The sequence below is a fragment of the Candoia aspera genome, chromosome 1 (assembly GCF_035149785.1).
Source record: "Candoia aspera isolate rCanAsp1 chromosome 1, rCanAsp1.hap2, whole genome shotgun sequence".
NCBI classification, from domain to species: domain Eukaryota; kingdom Metazoa; phylum Chordata; class Lepidosauria; order Squamata; family Boidae; genus Candoia; species Candoia aspera.
The window spans coordinates 92,381,230-92,406,486 of NC_086153.1; the positions used below are offsets into that span (position 1 = coordinate 92,381,230).

Sequence of the window (25,257 nt, forward strand, 5' to 3'; positions counted from 1 at the left end):
AGTTTTAGTTTATTGGCCTTCTACCCAACATTGTGTCCAGGAACTGGTCCACAACATGCACAGCCTCTCTTGATTCAGATGTTAAGAGCAATAGAACTGTGTGTGTTGGCATATTGATGATACTCAGCTCACAAACTGCCTACTGCCTCCAGTGGCTTCATATAGATGTTACTTTCTCCCATTATTACTCCCTGAGATTGTTCCTGCAAGTAGGAGTTGAAACAAGGACTCCAGCTCGTGAAAATAATTCAAATGGATATGGTGGTTGGCATATCGAAAACTGCCAAGAGATCAGGCAGGATCAAATTTCTCACCTCCCTCTGGATCTCATGCAGGAATTTATTAGTGCAAAAGAGAAGTGTTACCAGCTGAGGGACAAGAAGAGTCTGGGACAATTGGTCAGGCGGGGCAGGGGGGGGTGGTGGAGAGAGAGAGAGAATCAGAATGGAACTTCTGATTCAAGGAATTTTTACTTGAGTAGACATGGTAAATGTTTAGTTAGCATTATAGCATTATACTAAGTTTATGCTTTATTTTTTGTATGGTACTTAAGCTTTTTATTACCTCTATTTTTTAGTCAACCTATGCATGGTCAGATATTGAACATTTAATGTATCTTGGGATCTCTGCAGCAGGGCCTTCTATATTATTACTAGATCCATCCCATCCTCCTCCAAACTTACATTCCCGTTTGTACATTCTTTTTTTGGGGGGGGGGAAGGGGGGATATTTTGAGACACCATATGTGATTTTAGCAGAACTGTATGTTTACTTCCTTCAACCTTGATGATTTTTGCATGTTAAAAAGGAAATTTTACATTCCTTTTTTTTCCTTTAGAAAAATATATGTATGTATTGCAGGGAGGCTGAGTTTCCTAGTGACGTGCCTCTCACTACTGGCCTATGAGATAGAAATATAATATTTATTTCAATTTTTGTTGGGATTTTCCCCCCATTTCTTGCCAGTAAGGCAAACTGGTAGTAGAATTTCTATCCATGGGAATAGAGATTAATGGGATGGGTTAATGGGAAGAACATTACATAAAGGCATATCCTAGAAGGTGGAAGCGGTAATAACTACCAAGTAGCTACACTGAGGTAGGAAGGAGAGTCAGGAAACATAAACCCAGAGGGCTTTTGGAGAGAATGTCTAAGACCTCTAACCTTACCATATAGACTTAGTCACTACAGTAGAATAAACAAAAGTATAATGTCCAGATCAAAAGAAGTCATCTTTGCTCTCTATTCTTTGGCCAAACTGTGCCTAAAATATTGTGTTCAGCTCTGGACACCGCATTTTAGGAAAGGCATTGATGAATTGGGGAGCATAGGAGAAGAACAAGCACAGTGAAAAGAGCCTGGAAGGAAAAAATTATGAGAAACAGTTGCAGGTTTTCAATATGTTTAGTCTAGAGAAGAGAAGACTGTGAGGAGACATGATAGCTGTGTTCAAGGATCCAAAGTTATGTAGAAAATGGGACACAATTGTTTCAGAATGCAGATCAGGATTCAACAGGCTTAAATTCCCAACTAGATTTAAACAGCAGAACAAATTTCCCAAGAGCTGTTGAACAATGGAACAGACTTGACTTTGCCAATGCTGAATTTCACTAAAGGAATTTAAACAGAATTTGGATGGCCATGTGTAGGGGAAGCTGTAGTGGTGGATTCCTGCACTGGGCAGGGAGATAGACTAGATTATCTTTAAGGTCTCTTCCAACCCTTATAGTCTGTGGATTCTGTTATATGCTGTGGTGGGATAATAACAGCAGTAGTGGTAGCTGAGGGGAAAGAGGGAAGATACCGTGAAGATTGGAGGGGTGGGCTGGCTGGGGGGATAACAGTGCTGGCATATTGGCAGTGCCATTGGCTGAAGGACCGTTCTGGGGAGATCAGGAGTAGGTGGGTCGATGGTATGTGCTGCACTGGAACATTTGTGTCTGAGAGGAGAGAGGGAAAGAAAGATGCTGGTACGGTTGAGGGGGTGAGATACGCTGTGTGAAGAGAGAGGTGCCGTGTGAGGATAACCAGTGTTGTCCTACTTGCCCCTGTAAAATCATTCAGGATCTTTCCAGTTGTCTTTTCATCCAAAACCCAGAACAACTAAAATGTTCTTGGTTTTGTCTCTGCCGAAATAGCATTGCAGGACTTCCATGGACATAATGATTTGTTCCTGGTTTGAGACAAAGCATATTTTCTGTTTCATGCACACCCATACTCTAGCAATCTCTTGGGTTGCTTTATTGCCCAGAGCATACATCAACAATATGTTTCTTGATTCTTCATGCTTGTTCAGCCCATGCCAATTAACAATGCTCACAGGTAGTCCCAGTTCAAAGAGATTTTTGGGTGAGAGGGTTGAAATCTGGATGGATCAAGTCCCCCCTCCCCCACCTCAACAATTCCACAGATACTGGGCTGATACTGCAGAGAAAACCCAGGTGTTACAAGCAACACCATGTGTTAAAATGATACTCTCAGATAAGCAAGAATGATGGAGTGGAGCATTGCTAACTAATAAAGTCATGAGAAATATGTCAGGACTAAATGGAGGGGAAAAACACACTGCAAAGGTAGATAGTATCCCTATAACCACTTATTCCTCTACCAAGGGTGGAGTGGAGATGTTGATTACCATTAGTCAGTGATCAAGTAATGAACTGCTTAGCACTAATAGTAAACTGTTTAAATGGTCTGTTTAAACGTGAGGTTGATAGCACCCATGGTGAATTATTTCCTTACCTGGCAGAGACGTTTTGTTTAATAAGAAAAAGGGAATTTGTTTGTTAGATTTTTATCTCTCTTTTACTCTGGGAGCAAAAGGCAGCTTACATGGAAATCTCCCTTCATTTTATCTCCACAATAATAAAATCCTGTTGAAGTCTGAGAGAGTGATTGACAAAGTCACCCAGTGAGTTCCTAAGGCTAAATGTGAACTTGAATCTCAGCCTCCTGGATACTAATCAATTCCTTAACCATTTAAAGTGTTTTATATTCTTTTCAAGTGTGGAAGGAACTGTGCTATGATCTCAAGTCATGTACCCTTCCTATGGTGGAGGATTTTATTCTTAATCTTTTTTTCTTCAAAATTAAAGCATGATCCCATTAACCAGGGATATCTGTAACTAATGTATAATCCACCAAACTACCACTACCTTTCCTGATTTAGAAATTCCTTTGTTTTTCTCCTATTTTTTATCTATCTATCTATCCATCTGAGTTGACATGATTAAGTGGAACATGGGAAAGATACAGAATATCACAGTCACCTTGCTGCCATTTAAACAAGGAATCAAATCAACTTTGATTTAAAAACTTTAAAATGGCCTGAGTTGTAAACAGGTTCCCATAACGTTAAAGTATTACATTATCTATGAGCTGTCAGTCCTTGCCTTCCTTAGTCCTAGATATATATTCATAAACCTTTCCACGGACTGAAGGCTTTTCTAGGGCCATGATTCTCCCTCAAGACCCTTCTTCCTACCCTTATCTCCCAAATCCTTCTCTCCATAATCCCTCCCCCCAATCCTCCAGCGTATAAACTGGGAGGAGTACCCTAGTCTCGTATCTGGGAGTGCACATGAGAACAAATTCTATTAGGCATTGTGATATATCTGCCATTGTGGGAAGGGAATGCAATGCCAGTCCCAGACCATTTCTATTATATGTGTGGTTCTACAGGGATTCTAAAATAAATGAAAAAATGCAATGGCCTTTCCATAAGATAACTAAAGAATCATTAAATGGGTGTGTTAGTTGGTAAATGTATTTGATTCTAATCTCTAATTAAAATTCTGGCTTTAGTTGTTTTTCTATTTGATGTAACAGGTCTTACTTCATTATAGCTCGGAGCTCTGCATTCTGTTCCTCTCTGTTTCCCCTCCCTTTCTTTATCCAATTTAGCAACCAAAATATTCAACTTCCATGGCTGATCTTGAAAATCTGTTCATTTTACTTTATTTATCTATTTATACATATTGAAAACTTGGGAAGCCTTTTCACTGGCTGCCCCTGTGCTGCAGAATGATCTCCCCCTCCCAATTTACAACATGCCCCAACTCTGCTTGCCTTTAGAAAAGTAATTAAGACCTGTCTTTTTCCTCAGGTGTTTGGGTCCAGTGGAGTCGAGTCCCCCTTTGGTTGTTTAATTATCATGTTTGGTTGCCATTTTATATTTTATATGTTGGATAGCTTTTTTAATGCTGTGTGGTTATTTTTTCATTTATTGTTTGTTTTTGCTGTATGCCACCCACAGTCATATTGTATGTGTTGGGCAGCCTTATAAATCCAGTAAATCAATAAAATGTAGTACATTTGCTAGATTATCTGGAGTAGAGATTGGATGTTATGCAAGACATTCTTAGGTCTAAGAAATGTCTTCAGTTTTCCTCTTATCAGCTCTCTATCTATACCAGGGGCTCTCAAAGTTTGTAGTATTATATTCTCCTTAAATGTTAAATGAACATTGCAATTCTCATTGTGAAATAAAACTAAATAAATAAAAGTGCTGAATTTGGCAGATGGTTTTGACTTATGGGTAGATTGGTAGGTTTGGTCCTCTCTCAAAACTCACTCTGGGCTTTGTTCCCCTCTTTGCTGTACAGTTCTACAGAGGGCTGCTGAGACAAAGTGGGAATGTGTTTTGACACTCTTAATGGTGATGAGCTTCTGACTTAATGCACCATGGTCTAAGTATCTGGTGTCCTGACATTTTGCCATGATTTATAATCATGCCAACAACTTTAACAAGAAGGAAGAGAGTCTAAAGATGAACAAAACTTTTTCCAGCTTTACTTCACACCAGAGTAAAACAGCCCTTAATTTAGCAACACCATGTAGAATCTACCAGTCTAAAAGAAAAATAACCAGTAGTGTGTTTCAAAGACAGACCAATCAAGAATTAGCTCCTTTAGAACTTCTTAACATCAGACCTTTTACAAATTCACCTGGACGAAGAGCCAATCGGAAACCGGCTTTCCAGAATTCCAGTGGCATGGTCCATTTAGAGATTAGCTCAGTTACAAATGCAAGATCTCAGTCAGTTCCTGCTCAGTTATCTGTGAGCTGCTGAGAAGTGCATTACAGAGCAGATTACTTTGCCTCTGAAGATGTGAGTCACAATTACTGGCAAAATGTCAGGATATCCGATATTTAGGCTATTCTTGAGCAACATCTGTTAGATTGCTTCACTGTGCAGTGATCCATCCAGGACCCAGTTTTTCTTCTGTGGCATGGATCTTCTAGGGATTTTCTTCTTTCTGCTGCGCTTCTGATCTGTCCTTACTATTGTCTAAACTGGTGGTAAAGGCCTGGATCTTGACCTGATCTATTGTGGTCCAATTTTTCCATAAACAAAACCTTGATTTCCAAAATTGCAATTGAATCCCACTGTTGGACTCAGATTAATCAGTCTTTGATAAGATTTATAATTCATGCTTGCAGATGGTTTGAAGGCCCTCACAGTGAGCCTCATTCAAGAATGTATCCTTGAAAAGGGCAAGAGTTTATCTTTGGAGCAGGGAAAGGCAATGGAGTTAGGTATAATTTTGCTCAGGATTCCAGTGGAATGTCTATTCTAATGCAGGTAGGAAAGGTGTTCTGCTAGAATTTGAATGTCTGTTGTTTGGAAGGAAGGCAGCAGCAGAAGCTTGCAAGCCAGATTGTACAAGGATCTTGCTCAGAAGCTGCAGTTGTTATTATCGTTAACATCTGAAAGAAAAATAACTTGCCTTTGCAATGCATCTTTACGTTTTGTAGCATCCATAGTCAAGACAATATGCAGAAATGGTTCAATATGTAGAACAATAGTGTCCTGTGGAACAATATATGAAAGACTTAACATGTTGCAGCCATATACTATGCACTGAACAAGTTGTTATCAGGAAGTCTGAATATTGCAGGTCATTTATGTAGTTCAATAGACAGCAATTATGTTAAGGTTATAATTTGTCATGTTTGTTTTTTAAAAAATCATTATGTTTGGCAGGGTCTGGCCTAGTTAGATTATCCAGAAATACAAGGGTATAGGCTATACTATGGCTAAGAAACTATACTGTTGTATTTGTGTACAGGAATGTCTGAAATGAGACTTTATCTCATATTATAATTAAATTCTTCTCTGGATGGTCCTTTAGCCAAGTAGTTGCTCAGTTGTTACAATACTACATGATCAGTTATTCCTTGATTATTGACCTCAGTGATGATCAACATGATTAATAGAAAGACCTGCTCCTGCAGTATTGACAATGCCAATCCCATTTCTCCTCTGCATTTATACTCTGCAGGTAATAATAGATGCCTGAAGAAAACCTTGCTTTAGAAACCAGGGGACTGTGAGTACTAGTCCTGCCTTAGGCAGAAAGCCAGCTGGGCACACCTTGGGCCAGTCACTCTCTTTCAGCCCTAGGAAGCAGGCAATGGCAAACCAGTTCTGAAATCTTGCCAAAAAAACTTCAGGGACTTATCCAGGCAGTTACCAGGAATGAACACTAGCTCGAGGGCACAAAAAAAAAAAGTTCCCCAAAGCCAGTTTTGGCTGTTAAAAATTGTTCTCTATTTTGGCTAGGTCATGGAACAAAGTTTTCAAAGGTTGAAGGTTATAGCTGCTGAAGCTCTGATTTCCTTTATATTTTGCCATAACGTGAAACAGAAGGTTCAAGTATGTGGTGCCCCTATCTTAAGGTAATTTTTCTGGCAGTACCTCCTCCTCCTCTTTCTTCACGGACAGTTGAGAGAAAGAAAAAAAGAGGGAATTCAGATACAAGGACAGTTTATCCTTATGAAGAATGATATATTGCAATAGATGAGGTTTTTTCACCTTAGTTGAAATTCCCCATTCTGCGCCACTATTAAATACTAAACTCCAAGTCTTTACATAGGATTATTCTGAGAAAAAGAGAAATTGTGTTTGTGCATGCATACATATACCTGTTGCACACGTTACAATAGGTCTCTGTTACAGTTTGGGACTAACAGTGTTTCCAGAAGTGAGAATGTTAAAGACCCTCTTCTAAGCTACAGGTGGATAGACCTGCCACATCTTGAATTTCTCACTGGAACTTCACCAGCCAGAGCCACATTCAAGAGGTAAACACTTAGAAAAATTAAAGCACAGAAAGCCTCTAAGCACATTCTTACCCTGTGAACTGTTTTTCAGTCCCAGAACTGAACTATGCTTGCTTTGCTTGTTGTCTTTTCATACAGTGTCTACACCTGGAAACCCCAAACTGTCCAATTTAAGTGGAAAAAAATTATTTAGCTGTTGCTACTGTTCAACAAATGGAAATACAGACACTTACTGATCTATTGCACATTGCCCAGAGATCATCCACTAGATCCCAATCTGCTTTCTGCCCACCCCAGCTCCAGGCTATTCCCTTGAAAATACACTGAATTGTGCAGTTTTTCCCAGCTGACTACTGGCAGATGTACTGTACTGGCTTGTACAGATCTTGTTGATTTCAGTTTATCTGGAATAGTCATGATATATGTTGCTCGGCAGAAATTTTTTTATTACAGAAAAATTCTATATCTTGTGGATGGAACTTGGATACCTTCCTTTCTTTGCAACCCTACTTGTTTCTACCATGTCCAGACACCACTTCATACATTGTCTTTTGGTTTTTCAAACTTTTCAACTTTCTCTTTTTTGAGATCTCATCATCAATATGGGAACATTTGCATAGTAAAGTACATGTACATTCAATTAATTCACAAGTTTAGTATTTTAGTGGCTCAGTAGCTTAAAGTTTCAGTAGTCTGTATTTTAATATCTCACATACTTAGATGTTTAGCAATTTAGTAATTAAGCTTTTAAGTGTTTTAGTATTTTAGGTTTTCTTCATATAGTAACTATTTACATTCTATTTTAGTTTGATCTCTTTGTGTGTAACCTATTTAGAATTTTTTCTTTTATCTTATGAGCTGTGTAACTTCTTACAAAACTCTATACAGTTTAATTTTTAAAAATTAAAAGTAAATATCCTGTATATTCACATCCCCATCCAACACATCTCTAATGTCACCAAAAGCATTTCTTATACATTTATCTATAAATACGTTAAATAACCAAAAGGAAATATGCTTCCTTGTCTTACTCCATGTTCAACAGTGAACCATTTGCTAAACATTATCAGGCATGCTTTATATCCATCATGTACCGCTCTTACCAAATTCAGCAACCAGTTCTCAGCTCCATATTTAAACGAAACGTTCAAAGCCTACTCACTTTATTGTATGTGTTCTCTGAGTCAATTCTCAGTGACTTGCTAAAGAGCAGAAATATTGTCTGTACATCCCTGCCTGATATAAAGCCCCTCTGCCTTTCCCAAATTGCTCAGTGATATTTTTTGTATCCTTGCGATCACAACTCTACCAGACATCTTCCCATGCACATATAAATTAATTCCACAGTATTGTTTGCATTCCCTCGTACTACATTTTCCTTTGTACAGGGTAACAATAACAGTATGTTTCCATTTGTCAGGCACAGACATAGTCTTCACAAACATGTTAAACAAGTCACACAGCCATTCTATAAGCAAACCACAATAATTAACTTTTCTCCACTACATCTGCAGTCTTGCTATTTTTCATCAGTTGCAACATGTATGTTTTCCTCTTCATCAATAGTTTAAACCCCACTATTCAGCATATTTCCACTCCTATACAAGTCTCTAAATATTCCTTCCAACATTCCCATATCCAGGTTTTATCCCAAATTATCTCATTGTGTGTGTTCCATTCATTCACTGTGTTGGGACCTCTTCAAACACATTCAGAACCATTTTCATTTCTTGCAGTTTCACTCAGCATTTTCTTTCCCTCTTTTAATCTTAACCAATTCTTTGTTGTGCTTCACTATTCTTTGCACTTTTCTTTTTCTCTGTCTTTAGATTATACAATACATTTCATCATGTTTTATATGCATGTTTTTTCATCTCCCAATCATCCTTTTTCATACTTCTGATAAGTGTAACTCCACGTGCTTCTGTGGTTAATGGCATCAGCAGGAACTTACTGCTTTTATCAGAATGACTAAAGCAGTGTCACACTGCAAGCTCTGCTTCATGTGTGTGTGTGTGAGAGAGAGACAGACTTGGGGTAGGAGTTTTAGTGAATGCCACAATGCTGTTTTAATCAGTCTTATCCCCTCAGCCCTCCCCATGGACACTGAGGTCTGCCACTTTGTGACATACTTTTCATCCTCTTCCAAGCAGCTTTGTATCACCTTTCCTTATGACCATTTCCCCAGTCATTCTCTAATTCTCTTGATCTTTCATAATAAACAATCAAATCAATCAATCATGTTTACAGATTTATATCCCTGCCCTGACCATGAGTATATATAAATAAACTTGTGCTTAAACCATGTATTTAAAAAAAATAGATCTCTTTCCAAGGAGATAGTCTTCAACGAGACAGCATTCTCATTCCTTCTTGGGTCTTCAGATGACCCAATCACTCTCAATTCATTTCTGCCCATCCATTTAGAATATTTTTTTTCTGCTGGATCATGTGCATTCGGAATATTAACACAATTTATCCCAAAACTCATATGTATTTCTTCCATTATCACCTTTAACTTGAGTGTACATGTGTATATCCAGACCTATGGATTCCTACTTTTGTATATACCACAATAGTATAGATGTTACCACTTCTGACATATATTTTAGCCCTCTCATTCATGATTAACCCTACACGTTCAGTTCCCTGTATGTATTCATCAATTCCCCTCCATAAGATCAGACCACCTTTATTTAGATTAATGAAATGCTTTATTTTTCTTAGTTTCACAATACAGAATCTAATTTATTCATTCGTACTCTTTATTCCTCTTATACTCATCACCCAGTTGGCCAGTTGTCCTGTGCAGCTCATCTGGAGAGAGTTATCTTGCAAGCCAACAGACTTGTCTACATCTCACCACCTAGGATGAATATGCAAAATCAGACACAAATCAGAACTAAGACCCCATAGGCTTAGATTACCTATTTTACACTTTTTTTTCATTGAACTGAAACAAGAGTTCATTGAATTGAAACAAGATTTTTTTTTTTGAAATAATGACATCAAGAAATGAGATAAATAATATCAATCAGGACTAAGAATCAATAGACACACATACTGTCTTTGTTCAAGACTTTAGCAATCTAGATTATCTGTGACAACTAATTATATCCAAATAATGTAACTATTAATATTATTTTAATCAGAAACATTTATTTTAAGGCTATATCAAGCAATATGTATGTAGAAAACCTAGTAGCTAGAACATACATTGCCTTGTTAAAGTTGAAGCTACTCCCAAGATGAATTTGAAAGTCTGTGGGCAAGTTAGTTCTTTGAGGTGATGCCATGTAATTACATACATAAATATCTTCCAGTGTTCAAATATTTGTGAGGAAATTTCTTATGCGTGTGACTAATACCACTGGCTTAAGGTAGGCAAAGTGCAGATGGAGGGTTGCAAGCTTTCCCATGGATCCCTGCCAGTGCACCTGAATAATCTCAATTTAAAAACTCCTACCAGTTGAGAAACCAGGCAACTAATGAGCTGATATCACCCACAGCATTTAATTGAATTATGCACATATGGATGTTAGCAAATACTCTTAATATTTCTTCATACTACCTGAATGCAGACTTGAGTGAATGAGAAGCTACTTTAAAAGGAATTTGTCTGAGGTTTTGCCTTGCTTTGTTTGCAGATTTTTTAAATCATTGGTTTCTATTTTTTAATTCAGGATGTTCTGTTCTCTTTCATAATACAATACCCATTTAAGAAAGCATCAATGTAATGTCCATCAAGTTACATCTGAGCTGCCTACCTGCTCAAACTGCTAATTGTGCCTGATGAAAAGACCATCATGAAAAAGGCCATGATATCCTGAAAGGCGAGAAGGGAAGCAATAGTCAAAACATTACTTCAGGAGCAGTAGCACTGGAGTGATAAAATATTCCCATTTGATCTGTTAATTCCTGAACACTGGGTGACGATAAGAAACCACAGAACAGTTTGAGACCTGTATGTCTAAATGACTATCTCCTATTATGTTTGTAGTTAAACACCATTAAATGGTAAGCAAGCTGCTACCCTGCAGATGTTTTGAATTACATCTCCCAGGATCTCTTCCCATATTGGCTGGGGCTGAGAGAATTGAAATCCAAAACATTATAGGCAGCAGTTTTCACCAATGACTCGATACCAGGGTTTCTCAACCTTGGCAACTTTAAGATGGGTGGACTTCAACTCCCAGAGTTCCCCAGCCAGCATGGCTGGCTGGGGAACTCTGGGAGTTGAAGTCCACCCATCTTAAAGTTGCCAAGGTTGAGAAACCTTGCTCTACACTACAGCCATTACAACAGGCTGACATATAAGTCATGGAATATGAAACTACACAGAATGAGACCCCAAAGCAGGACTTTTTTATTGGTAGGTACAGGTTAAAACTCCAAACCTTTGTGTCCAGGCAGCATTGTTCATTAGATTTTCTCTCTGATCTATTGGATATTGATTAGTATTAAAGTATTTAGCCGTTTGATTGTTTGCATTTTTAGCTTTATTGTCTCTTTCCCAACCAGATGCCATCTGAATGTGCTGAACTCTAACATGACTTTGCACTAATGAGGCCCTTATTTCAGTTGCTATTAGGCTTTATTTTAGCACTGACCACTCTGGCTCAGCCTAAAGGAACAATTATCTATTGTTTTTAACTAAAGCAAAATGTCAGCCAGTTTGGAGGGATTGCTTTGCAGAAAACAGCCCAGGAACTACTAAGAAAGCAAAAGAACGTTTCACAATTTCTCCAGAATGTGCATGTTTAAGTATCCAGATGTTTTTAACTAGGGGGGGCGGTTCAGGATGTTTATACATTCTTAAGTTGCCATAATTTGACCTAAAGTAGATTTTAGAGTATATTTGTTAAGGAAAATGGGTTGAGTAATTAAGAAAGATGCTGAAAGAATTTTGTCCAAATTACCGTGTTTTTTCTCAGAGGTTCCAGAAGTCCTCCTGCCAGCAACAGGAATGATGATGAGGACCAGCGAACAATTGATGTTGCTTCTTCAGTGTTTCGCTGGTATTCTAGATACCACATTTCAAGGACTGGAACAGTCTTTCCAAAAGAGTTGAGTGGAGAAATAGACCATTAAACAGGCTGGCTCCATTTGTAGATAGCTATTATGGCCGATCAGCTTCTGTAGCACGATAGTTTTTTATGTCGTTGGGAGTCCATTCAGAATTAGGCAATATTAGGGCTATGTAAAACTTCTGAAAGAGGTGTTTCACTAAGTGTATTAACCTCTCTTCCAGCATCAGAGCAGCCATATCTTTTGCAAGACTGATGCAGTTATTTCAAAAGATGTTTCCAGCTGCTTTGCTGGTGATCCAGCTAGAAGCGTCTGTGTCTACACAAACAAAACTATGGACAGTTTCTGAAGTGTATGTGCAAAGCCTTCAGAGGATAGGGTGGCTTTAATGCTATAAACAGAGGTGTTTCACTTACGCTGATGCCCTTTGTGAAGCCCTACTTTCAAATATATCACACCAATATATCACTGTCACTATATCATGCAATGGCATTCTTTCATGTGGGGTGGGAAATCTGCCACAGAAATGCCATTTGGGTGACCGTACTGTAATGTGTACGAAGAGGAGTGTTACTGTTCGCTTTCAGTTATGTGGCTGTTGGGATTAAAATATGCTAAATGAAGAGTGTCTGATTTTGTAATAATTTCTACCTGCTTCATAATGGAAACTTCTCTGATTGATTGATTGATTGATTGATTTCATGGTGGTGGAGCTTGTTACTGGTTCTAAGCTTTTCTGGAAAAGTAAACATCATAGCTCTTGCTAAAGCCACTGGTTGAAGCCATGGTTAGGGACACGTTTATCCAGGTTCTGCCGTTCTGCCAATTGTGGCCTTTCCTGGACCAAGAGGCACTAGAGGCTGTGACACATGCCCTTCTTACCCCCTGGTTAAACTATTGCAGTACTTGCTACTTGTGAGTGCCCTTGAAAATAATCTGGAAGTAGCAGCTAGCACAAAAGGTGGCTGCTTATCTGTGGACAGGTGCCAACCTGTTTAGCATAATAACACCTTTGCTGTGGGGACTGAACTACTGCTAGCAAAGTTCCAGGCCGAGTTCAAATTGCTGGTTTTTGCCTATAAAGCTTGTATGGCTTGGGTCTTCATTACCTTTGAAACCATCTGCTTGCACAAGGGAATCCTTGCAGGTCCTCACTCCCTGAGAGACCAGGGAGCTGGATGTTTGGAGAATGACAGTCTTGGCAGCAGTCCCCTCAACTTGCCCCCTAAGGTCAGGATGACTCCCACCCTGCTGAGTTACAGGAAGGCTGCTAAAATAGTATTCTGAAGGGGCTTTGGGGAGGGAAATAGAGTAGTGAATTTCAGTAGGTATTTTATTGATTATTGTGTTTACAATTTTATACTGTAAGCTGGTTAGAATCATGCAAGGCATACACGTGATTGTGAATAATCAATCTGGAGGGCACCATATTGGGGAATGTTACTCCTAACAACGTTTTTTGGGGGGGGTGTCTCTCATTTTTATCCCTGCTACTGAGATTAATGTATCTACTCTCCTCAGGGCACTGAGACTATTGAATCTGGTTCTCTGTCAGTCCTATGTAAACACAAATCACTACACAATACTGAGTTTCTCAGTGTCTCACAAGCCGACATTTGGAATCTATTTGGGGACAGAAGATTCTCCATTTAAAAAAGATGTTTCTTTTTCTTTGAATAAAAAGCACCCTGCCTTTCTTGAAAAGGTTTGCGTGAGCTTAATAGCCACTAGAAGGATAAATGCAAAAGGCTGTAAAATGAGCAATGTACTCTACATGGCGGGAGTTAAAGAGCAAGATGTATGGAGGCAGGATGTCGTGTGATCAAAGGGAATACATTGAACTGCTTATATCTGTTTTTTCAGATAAAATGAGTGTTTCAATGCAATTTTGAAATGGGTGTGCAGAATAAATTCCTAGTGGACCAAACAAGAAATGATGGCTGACAAATTCAACAACAAGGCAAAACAGTGATACTTTTAAATAATGGTATATGGGGATTTTCTTGTGCTATTTTCCCAAATCATTTGAATGGCAATACTGGATTGGCTAACCTTGTGTCAGGTCTGCTAGATAAACTCTCCAGCTGTTCCTGACTGACATAGGTATAGCTGGGAGTGAAAGCAGATGGTTTTTACTTAAGGTTTTGTGAAATGGCTGACTATCATTTCTTTTTAAATAAAAGCATTTATTGAACAGTAAGGGGATAACAAGCAAAAGTTTCACAGCTTTATCTTTTCACAGGGAGCTTCATCCCAGTAGGAAATCCTTTCAGCCATACGCCATCAGCTGGACTACACACGGTAAGAAGTGGTATTTTACTTCCTTTCTGCAGAAAAAAAAAATTAAACTTGACAAAAACAATCTTCAAACATCACCATTGAACAAAAGCTTTCTTCCACTTGCCTTCTATTATAAAGACTTCCCTCCAGAAAAGCTGTCTGCTTTCCATACTAGCAAAACCAAAGAATGAAAGATACAATATTCTCTCTCTCATTTTAATTAGATAAACCACGATTGCAAATTCTCCATCTTCACTTTAAAAGAAAATACAGAGTTACGGCGAATATGGCAAAAAGGATAAACTGGGCTCAAACTGGGATGTTGACTGCAGTCTCAGATGAGGAAGATTATTTAATGTTTGCTAATTTATTGACTTAAGCATTACTGCTGTTGTTTATACTGTGCGGACTGACATGCTGTTAGTCTTTGGAGAAACCATAAGCAGGTCTACAAAAAAAGGAAACATTCATTTGCAACAGGTTATTAGGTCATCCCCAAATGTTTAGGTTTCTTCTCTTGGATTTTCTCACCTGAAAAACAATTAAAATGTGGATGGTCGTTGAAAGCACTAGAAAACTTGTAATTTCCCATTACATACCATTGCCATGAAACATTCAAACTTTCTCTAACTTCCTATGAGTTGACAGATTGTAGCAATTGTAGCAGTCTTCAACAACCATGGGAAGAAGTCTGACTGGGTAGTGTGGTGAGACCTTGCTTTCAACCATTATGCATCCCTATTTCCTAGTTGGGTGCCCCAGAATGGCAACTAAGATTATCTCCCTGGTCCATCAGTTTTTCTTTTGGTATATTGCCATTTCCTGTTTTACAATGCCTGATTTACAATCCCTATCCTCCTAGATTTGACTTAAGATTTTTAAAAGTGATGGTTTAAACTATAACTGAATTGTCTATTGGTGTTTCTGTTAAGCAGCTGGTCTTTTAGGTATAGGTACGTAAGGTATAAAAAAAGTAAGACTGTTGTCCCAAGAATGATACGTAAGCATGACAGTCGTTTAAAATTACTATCTTGGGTTGGGTAATAAAAATTTAAAAAGGGAGTGGAAAAGAAAAACACAACTTAGTTTTTAAAGAAGTATCCATGGTTTAAAACCTGGCTTCTCTAGAAAGGAGCTTAATAAAAGAGGTCCAGGCAGCAAAATAGTATGAGGAAATAAAACAACCAACCCAGCAGGAAGGAAATAAAAACATGACATTTCTGTATAAACATCCCTGTTCCAACTATCCAGAGGTAGTGGCATCTGGTTTTGGGGCCGGGGAGGGGGTTGTGAAAACAGGAAAGATGGCAGTTGCAGCAGTTCAGTCAAAGCTCTACTTGGGTATGAAATAATTTAAATCAATTTACAACTTAGAGCACTTTCTAAAGGATGTTTGATTGTCTTTTCATGGCTGTCTTTCTTCAAGTTGGGCAGCCTTACCTTATTTTTCTAGAATTAATTAATTAATTAAGCCTCCCCTGGATGTCGACTGCCATAGTATTCCTTTGCTAGCCAGAAATACCATAGATACTGTGTCATATTTAATTCCCTTGTATATCTGTGCTTATCCATGACTTCATCCTTCACATAATCATTTGTATAAATGGTCATAGCTGAAAATTAGTGTGCACTTTTACAATGTTTAATTGACTTTCTGGGATCCTCGATTAAAGCATGGTTTGAATTTATGAACTATTTTTCCATGAAATTGTTCTGCATTGGGCTACAGCGGTCCACATAATTGTAGAACAACAGTTCTTTTTGGGTGCATCGGTGTAGAAATCCACTATGCTATTCATTAACTTTTTTCTTTTCAATTGAAGTGGTCAGATTTTTTTCTTCTAAAAGTATGCAAATTAACATTTTAAAGTTAAAAGGATGTTTTCTGATTAAAGAAAAACAGGTTGAAATAGTTGTACAGTCTGACTAATCTTGGCTGTTGAATTATTCTGCTTTACAATTCATCTTTTTTAAAAATGAAATTCCTATAGGCTTTGTTGCAGCAGCTGTGTTTGCATTTCATGCGTGTATGTTTGTACATTACAGATTTCAATAAAGTACAGTCTGGCACAGCTTTTCTTCTAGGCAGATTATAGATTCCCATGCTCATTAAATCTCTGAAAGACTAAAATCAAATAAGGATCATAGTTATCTGAGAACTCAGGAAAGCAGCAGCAGTAGCACTGCTAGTAATGTAATGATTCATATTGTATAAGAACTAGAATAGGATCAGAGTTTTGTTACTTCTTATATTTGAATTACTGCCACTTTTTCTCCTTTCTGTTCCTAGTTGGGCTTGATTCAGTATAAACCTATAGTATTGGTAAAGCTTCTGATGAAGTCAAGGAATCCCACTTGGATTTTATATTTATATTTATTATTTTAAATGGACATTGTGGACATTGTCCAAAGTGGACATTGATTTTGTAATTTTATGTGCTGGGATTTTTAAAGGATAATTTTATTGTCAACCGCCCAGAGTCCCCCTTTTTCGGGGGAGATGGGCAGTAAGAGAAATTGGAATAATAAATAAATAAATCCTTCTGTGGTCCTTCTGCAGTCCTCTGTGCTTCCCATACTGGCTCAGAATATTAAGGAGCCTTTTGGAATAGGCAAGGGACAATCAGTGTTACATGCATTCCCCCACCTTTATAAGCAGGAGCGTTCTGAGCAGAATTCTATTTAGGAAATTCCACATTCCACAGTATTTTGTGTCAAACCTCTTCTACATAATACGGATCTTCTTTTCACTGCACCATTCAGCATTAAATACAGCCTCAATCAACTCAGCTGACATTTAAAGAATTCCCATGTCAAGTGACTTCATTAACTACAGTGATGATAATGAGCGTGTTCACATGACATGCAAAGCCATGTTGAGAACTAACCATGGTAACCCTCTTATCCATCAATTTGGAACCAGATGACATGACATACTGTGGTTGGCTGGTTTATCCACAGTGTAGCTGGTTTTCCAAAGTGTTCAGTTTGCTGAGCAACAGGGAAGCTGCAGGCATAGGTAACTATTAAGCCATTTTTGTCAGGATTATATCCAGAGGGGTGACGTCTTAGTTAAATTTAAGCACTTTTAGGTGTATTAACTGATGCCGTTTTACTCTCCTGAAGCAAAGAGACTTGGAGTTGTCAATAATGGCTGGTCCCAGTAACTGGGGCAGCTCTGAGTTCCTCTACTCCCGGCTCAGATCACCAGGTGAGTCATTTACACGTAGTTCACATCAGACTGCATAATATATGTTGTGCAGACACATTCAGTAATAAACATAGATGGAATTACATACTACTTTCTTGTGTTTTGTTCAGTTTACTAAATCCCCTCAAGAAAGGAGAAGGAACAATTTAATATCAGCAATTACATATAGCTACATCTAGACCTTCAGGCACACTTGTTGCCATCTCCAAACCAGAAAAAAATAGAACTTTTATTAGGCCGGTTTAAAACTTACAATTATTGCAATGTTTGTATTTTTAAAACTCTTAATCAGGATAGATAATAAAGGAAAAGAAAGAAAGTAGGGGTGGGAATAGTTGGTTTTGAAGTGTGTACTTTGAAAATTTTCACAGTAAATTGAATGTCTTTCCTTGAATGTTCTCCCTTAAAAATTGCTCCATAATTAACTTTTCATCTCGCAGTACATGCACTGATATATGCAATCTCATAGGCTTCTCCATTATTGGTGAAACTTTTCTCATTCAAGTCAGTGGAAATAGCAAGTCAAAGCGATTGTCAGGATGAGTTTCCAGATTTTCTACCCCTTCCAAAATTAAGAGAAAGTTCTTACTTGAAAGACTGAAGAGACTGAACTTGGCAGGATATGTGCAGATTAATTATATTCAACCCTGTCCATACCTGAAAAATATACTTCCTGTTAGAGGGTTTACCATAGAACCAATCTAAATGATCCAAAATTCTGTATACTTTAATACGAGAAGCAAGCAAGGCTTAAATCAACAAAATACCAGTATGTATGTAAGAAAAATTACCAGTAAGGAATTTGCAAAAGAAACCTTTTTAGTTTTAGTGAAGTTTATTCCAGAAATTTAGTGTTGTACAACATACCATAATTTGCTTTAACAATTGGCTTGATGTAAAGACTGGGAAATAAAAATATCCATTACTTACCATGATATCTGTTAACAATAAAAACTTTTTGTGCAGCATTGTCCGTAACATACATTCTGGCATCTTGGTGAAAACAATGTAATGTTGAAAGCCGCTTTTTGTGGTTTTTTCTTTACATTAAGTGTAGACCAAGCTGTTCAACAAAAATATATCTTCCAGATGTGTTGGACTTCAATCCTTGTAATTCCCGACTGAAGGCCATGTTGATTTGAAACTCTGGATATCTTCTGCTAAATCACTTTTCTTTCATCATGATTTTCTATTCCCTGTGCCTTTCCCCAAATCTTGCAAATTATCTATCAGAGGCTATTTCTGCAGTGTGTGACGTTTTCATACAAATTTCTCCAAAAAGCCGTAAGGGAGATTTTTATTTTACTTCTGCAGCCTCAAGCTTTAAAGACTTCCCTTGCATAAAACCACAAAATGTGAAAATGGCAACCACCAAACCCATGCATCCATTCAAAATGGATTGTAGTTTTCACCCAACTCTAACAGAAGTATCTTTTTTTTAAAAAATGTTATAACCATTTGTTCATTTTCTGTCCTATGGAGAACAGATCCTTTGCCATTGATTATGGTGGGTGGGGCTTATGGGAGTTGAAGTCCAGAACATCTAGAGGCCATCAGATTGCCCATCCCTAGCCATTGGGCAAATGGATGAAGGTTTAAATGTGTGAAGCAAAGCTCCACATGAGATCCAAGGTGAAGGGAATTCTGCTCAGTGTAGCCATACTCAAAGTGGCATGCAAATTTATGCATGTCTTTTATATCCTCCAATGCAAGATTATGTCTGAGATTTAAGGCAGATCTTAATCCCTTAAAATGGAGTCCATACTTCTTCCCGAATACAACACTGAACAGGAAAGCACGTATTCCTTTAAGAGGAAGCCCTTTGGAGCCACATCTTAATAACCTTTTAATACAACATCTGGGTGCATTCAAAATATCCCAGGGCATGTTGAAGTTTTTAATCTATTATTTCCTAAAGCTTACCTCAGCACAGGGTTGTTTGATGGAGCTTTTTGGAGAGCTCATAACTATCATCTTTTTTAAAGAATTATAATGAGAATAGTAATAATCATCACATTGACTCATCCCAGAGTAACAAGAGTCACTCCTTCCCTTTGGGTAAAATTCACTGCCTCTGCAATGTTGCTGTTGTACAAATCTTCATATTATGGAAAGAGCAAAGAAGAGGCTCTTAATTTTCTTGTCATGGCCACTTTGAGATGATAATGTGGTAAATCAGATGGTTCTGTGGTCTAGGGCTGATCTAGATCTATTGTCACAAAACTCTGCTTACACCTGAAACCAGTATTTGTATAGAAATGAAGAAGGGGTAGTTGTGGAGCAAAGATAATATGTAATTTTTTTTCCTATTGTTTCCAATACTAGAATCTAGCTGAGGGTATTTATTTGTCACATTTGTAGGCCATCCACTCTGGGAGGCATACAAGCTAAAAAAATAAAACTATGTTTTTCAAACAAGAGTCAACACTATAAAAAAGAGAAAAGATGGCAAAACAGGGAAAAAAGAAACACCAAGTCGGCAAAACCAACACGCAGTGTCCTAGCCTAATGTCTGGAGGGTATGCTGGGTCTTTAAGACTCATCTAAAGGAGAGCAGGATCAGGGCTATTCTGATCTCTGGGGGGAGGCTGTACCGCAGGGCAGATGTCATGACAGAGAAGGCACACCTCCTAGTCCCGTCAGATGGCATTCCTTGATAGATGGAACCTATCATGCCAGTTCTGTCAGATCTTACAGAACTGGCAGACACTACAGGAGAAAGATGGTTCCTTAAATAACAAGGCAATCATTAAATGATTTGATGGAAGTTAGTGATGAGGTACACTGTAGGCAGCATGCTGCTAATACTCTTTACTTGCATAGGTTGACAGATACCATCTAGACAATGAGCATGGATACAAGAATGATCTTTTAGTAATTTGTCAATGTCAAATAATTTTTTGTAGAACACCGACTTTACAGCTTCATCATACACCGAAGGAGATGCTAATTCAATCTCTGTCCAGGAAACAGTAAGTGCTTTGCATTTTTAAAATCTCTTTATTGCATTGTATATTGATTTTTCAGTTGTTTAGCTTGAACACTGATTAATTCTCCTAAAGCGCTGTTAGACTTATATTGGCCCAGTTCGTTCCAAACCAAGATCATATATTCCTTTACATTTTGGAGGCTGTTATGTCATTGATTATTTTGTCAACGCCAAGAGGTAAATGTCACTTGCAAAAACTTAGCCAAGAAGCAAACAAGTCCTGTGACTTGTAGTGAACATTTATAGAAGTGTATAAATGTTGGGTGTTATACCACCAAATAGTTTTTAACATTTAAAAGAAGATTTATCAGATTATAATAAATTGTATAATTGTACTATAAAAGTAGTGAGGCACATTTTCAAATTCATTATATTGACTCATGGCCAAAGTGTGCATTCTTTGAAAGGAAGACTTGTTCCTGGATGGAGCAAAAATCTTTGACATTTATCTGTTAAAAATAATGGCAAATTTTGTATTACTCAGCAGCTCATAAAACAAGCAGATAATATTTTTTTTTTCAAAAGGCTGATTCTCTTATTTTATACAAATAATTGAGAATAAGTGTCTGGTCATTATAGTAATGTCTTACGAGCTCTGATGGGTGGAGACTAATTTATGTAAGTTGCCTGATAGAATATCTGTTGTAATAGTTACTCCATTTTGTTTCAAATACTTTGTTAGATTTTCTGAGCGCTTAATCATTTAAATGAGTGTAAGCTTGCAAAGATATGGTAACACTGGATGTCTCTGGGTAAGGGACAACTCTGTCAATTTACGTATAAGCTGATCCATTAGTGACCCTACAGCGAGTTGATGGGGTGGGGGGTTGTTTGTTTGCTTTAGTTGCTTCTCAAACATGTATATTCCTTGCAGTGAGATAATAAGGAAATCAACCACACACATTAGTTTAAGATTGTAGCTACCTTTTTAAAAAAATCAGAATTTTAATCAATGCTTATTTAAATTGAGCTAAAATATCTGAAGGCACTAAGATATGCAACTATCCTGGAATAGATCTACTATACAATATTTGCAATTTCTTTAAGTAATTATGATCAATTTCTAAAGTAACAAGGGTGCTGTGTAAGTAAACCATATATAGTATTACATTAAAAATCATCATTTAATGCTTATTTTGTTAAAAAAACCAGTATTTTTTCTGATCCATTTAAAGTTAATTAGGAACCGCCAGTCATTATTTTTTGCCAATAATTAACAGGATCAGATACTGAATGTATTAAGAAAATTAGTTAATGTTCTAGTCATTTAGCACAGATGCAAAATGAATGAACACTCAGTCCCTGGTCTCTCTAGTTAGAAGGCTGAAGTTTAATCAGAAAGCTGAAGAATTCCCTGCCCATGAATTTGGTAGAAAAGCAAAAGAAGAATTAGTCTTCCTGGTTTATGGCAATTTCCTACATTATTGGGGCTCCTCTGTGAAAGTATTAGTAAACACTAGACAACCCGTGACCTGTTGGGTCTTTGTTTCAGAGATACTTCCTTACCAGATTCCTCAGTGCCTTCAACAGTGGCAATGGAATCACTTCTAATGAACTGGAAAAGTTCTTAAAAATTCAGGGAGAGATGTATCTGCCTTGAAATTAGCCAGTGTTGAACCGTATAGCACAGTCAAACATCAGGAGTTGACCACAGGAAATGTTTTATGACATTTTGTATTATGTCATAAAATGTTTTACAGTTTTTATGTCATAAAATGTTTTATAAAATTTGCCAAATTTCTGTTGCATGGGAGTCATGGGTTCCAGATTTTGGACACATTCTCTAAGTTAGCCCATTTGAGGTAGCTTGGTCCCAAAATTGTTGCGCTGCGATGCACTGTTTCCCCCAGTTAAAGGTTACAAGGTATCCAACAGACACAAGAGTTTTAATAGTATATAGATACAAAGATGACATGATCAGCCTCTCCATCTTTAATTTATTTTATCATGCAAGCTACAGCTGCAGAGTATTGTGAGGCTACTTCATACATCACTCTCAACCCTAATATAGTTTGCCTAATTTTGACTTATTATGTACATTTAGCCTTATTTGTTTATTTTATTTTTAAGGTTTATAAGGCCACCCAACTCAAACAGTGTTACTCTGGGTGGCGTACAGCATAAGCACACAATAAATCAAAATGAAGAAAAAACAAAACCATATAACAGTAAGCAATAAATAACACAAAATAAAAAAATAAATTCAAAATATAAAATTACAAACCGTTGTTTTCCTTAGTGCAAGTGTAGCCATTTGTGACCATGCAGCAAACTGTCATTAAATAAACAATGGTTTGGCCAAACGCGAATCCGGTCTTTGTTTTGTATGGCGTGCTTTCATTTTGCCTAGAACAGACGAATAATGGTCTGCCCGCTCACTGTGTGAATACTTTCCTTCAGCACACAAAGCAGTAAGCAGTACTGGGTGTGAGAGAGCAGAAAGGATGCAAAGTGCATTTCAGGAAACTTTGTCTCCTATTCCAGTTTTTTAGAAGAGAAGTAGCCTTACATTTCACCATAATGCTTCCATCCTAAGCATATTTTCTGTGAAGGAAATTCATTTGAATGGAATGAAGCAAGCAGGCTTAGTATTACACCCTTGTAATTCTTAATAATTTAATTATGAAAAATAAATTGGAGGGAGTGATAAACTAATGCTAGGGGAAACACGACAGGTAGGTTCTGCAGTGGATATGTGCAAGGATGGGGATAGTAGTCTAGACACTGCAGAATAGATCCCCTAAAAGTAGTAGAATATTGGAAGACCAATAGGGCAGAGTAAAAAGATCCATTATACCAAAATAGCTTCATGTAGTCTATGATAAAGGCACATTCAAAGTGAAATTCATTACAACTTGGCAGTCCATGAATTTCATGAGATTTTCCTACTAGTATATTCTTTCATTGCGTACTTCCATAACAGCCAGCTCACAAATCAAGCGGGTTCCAAAAGGGCTGTTAACAATTCTAAGAAACTAAATCTATCAAACTTCATTTGCTTATAAAACTAACAGCTGCTGCAGTTTCAGAGGGTTTTTTTTTTCCCTTTCATGAAAGCTAATCTTACTGCCTTTAATGTTCTTAACTCTTTCTAGAATCCCACAACCCCTTTATCTGACTTCTCCTGCTGCGTTCCCACCAGCCCTGAAACCTGCGACAGGCTTGAGTTTTTGCCCAAGTCTCACTCGGGTTGCAGCAACTTCTCTATTAGAGGAAGTGAATGTTGCCCTTTTGCTTCTGTGGTAGAGTTGTGATAAAGCTGTGGTGGTGTTATCTCTCTTTTAGGTAGTGGCTCTTTATGACTACACAGCACATCGATCAGATGAGCTAACCATCCACTGCAGTGACATTATCCAAGTGTTGTACAAAGATAATGATAACTGGTGGTTTGGCAGTCTGGCGAATGGACAGCAAGGCTATTTTCCAGCCAATTATGTGGTTGGAGAAAGTACGTATAATGGTTTTACCTAGTATGTGATACCTGTGGGGCCGTAAATTGTTTATCTGAAAGCTGCTATCCTATGGCTTAATGTATTGTAGTTCATGCTATATATCAAAATAACCAAAATAGAATTAAATGTGTAAATAATCTGAAAATGAAGTGTCTTGACCAAGAAACAAGAATACTCCACAGTGAGCTAGATGCTGCTACCATGTATTATTCATTCTGACTGAGGGTCTGTTCTGAATTCTCGCTAACTGAAACTGCTCACTCAAAGCGTGTGCCCCAATGATTATTGGCTTTGTCTGAAACACGGCAGGCAGGATATATAATCTGCTTGTTTAAAAAAGAACCAGAGATCTGAAGCACCATTGGAAGAGGTGTTCCTCTTTTTTCCCCTTCCATAGCAGAAAACAATTGGACTCAGTGGCCCTCCGTGATCCTCTGAAAATTGTACTTGCTCTGATGTGTATTTGCTATCCAAAACCAAAATGTTTTTTTCTCTTGTGCTGATTTATGTTAATTAAATCAATAGTTTAATTATATATAAATATTTTATATGATAATTACATGTAACCAATTTTATATGCGTTCTCAATGGTTGCATAATTTATTCTGTCTTTCTTAATCATGGGGAAGATATGCAAGATTATGCAGAAAACAGTGCAGGAACTGTTTCCGACCACAAAAATGACTCCTTAACCTGTACAATATTTGAACATTTTATTTCTACCAAGTGTGAGCAAGCAAGTTGATCACAAGTGCAGAGAGCAATCTGTCTCGGTAGAACTCATTTAGGTCTGCCCGTGTCTTCCCTTCCAGAGCCCTTGAATCGTTGAGAATTGTGCCCACTGATGTTAGAACTAATTTCCACAGCAGAGGGCACCCTATGCAAAAGTCCACCTGCAAAATATCCGTTTATAAATTTGTAGTAAGTGACATTCATAGACATCAATTTTTTAAATATCTCATACGGAAAGGTTCTTAACAGTCAGAAGAGTGGTATGTATCTGAGAACCTATACTAAGTCCACAGCTAAGAGCCAAGGTACTTGGTGATTCATTTTCACCATATTTTGCGGTTTCCCTTTCAAATATTACAGTATTGGTCCTGGAGCTGTGTATAGAAATAGTGAACATCATTCAGGGATCATCTCTTGCGAATACCAAATAAATCAGTAGGTTAGAGTTACTGATAAAGATATATTAAGTAACACATTTAAAAACATTCTGAAATAAGACA

The 25,257-nt window shown here is 37.6% G+C and overlaps 1 protein-coding gene across 2 annotated transcripts in view; it reads left to right on the forward strand.

Moving 5' to 3' along the window:
- AHI1 (Abelson helper integration site 1) overlaps positions 1-25,257 on the forward strand; it is an 82,071-nt gene that overhangs the window by 50,097 nt on the left and 6,717 nt on the right. Inside the window, exons 19-21 of one of the 2 annotated variants that reach the window (XM_063309692.1) lie at positions 14,336-14,394; positions 20,491-20,556; positions 23,859-24,021. In XM_063309692.1, coding sequence (XP_063165762.1) covers positions 14,336-14,394; positions 20,491-20,556; positions 23,859-24,021 — 288 coding nt within the window. The remainder of the gene's footprint in view (positions 1-14,335; positions 14,395-20,490; positions 20,557-23,858; positions 24,022-25,257) is intronic. The other variant, XR_010068385.1, reaches the window with a different exon arrangement.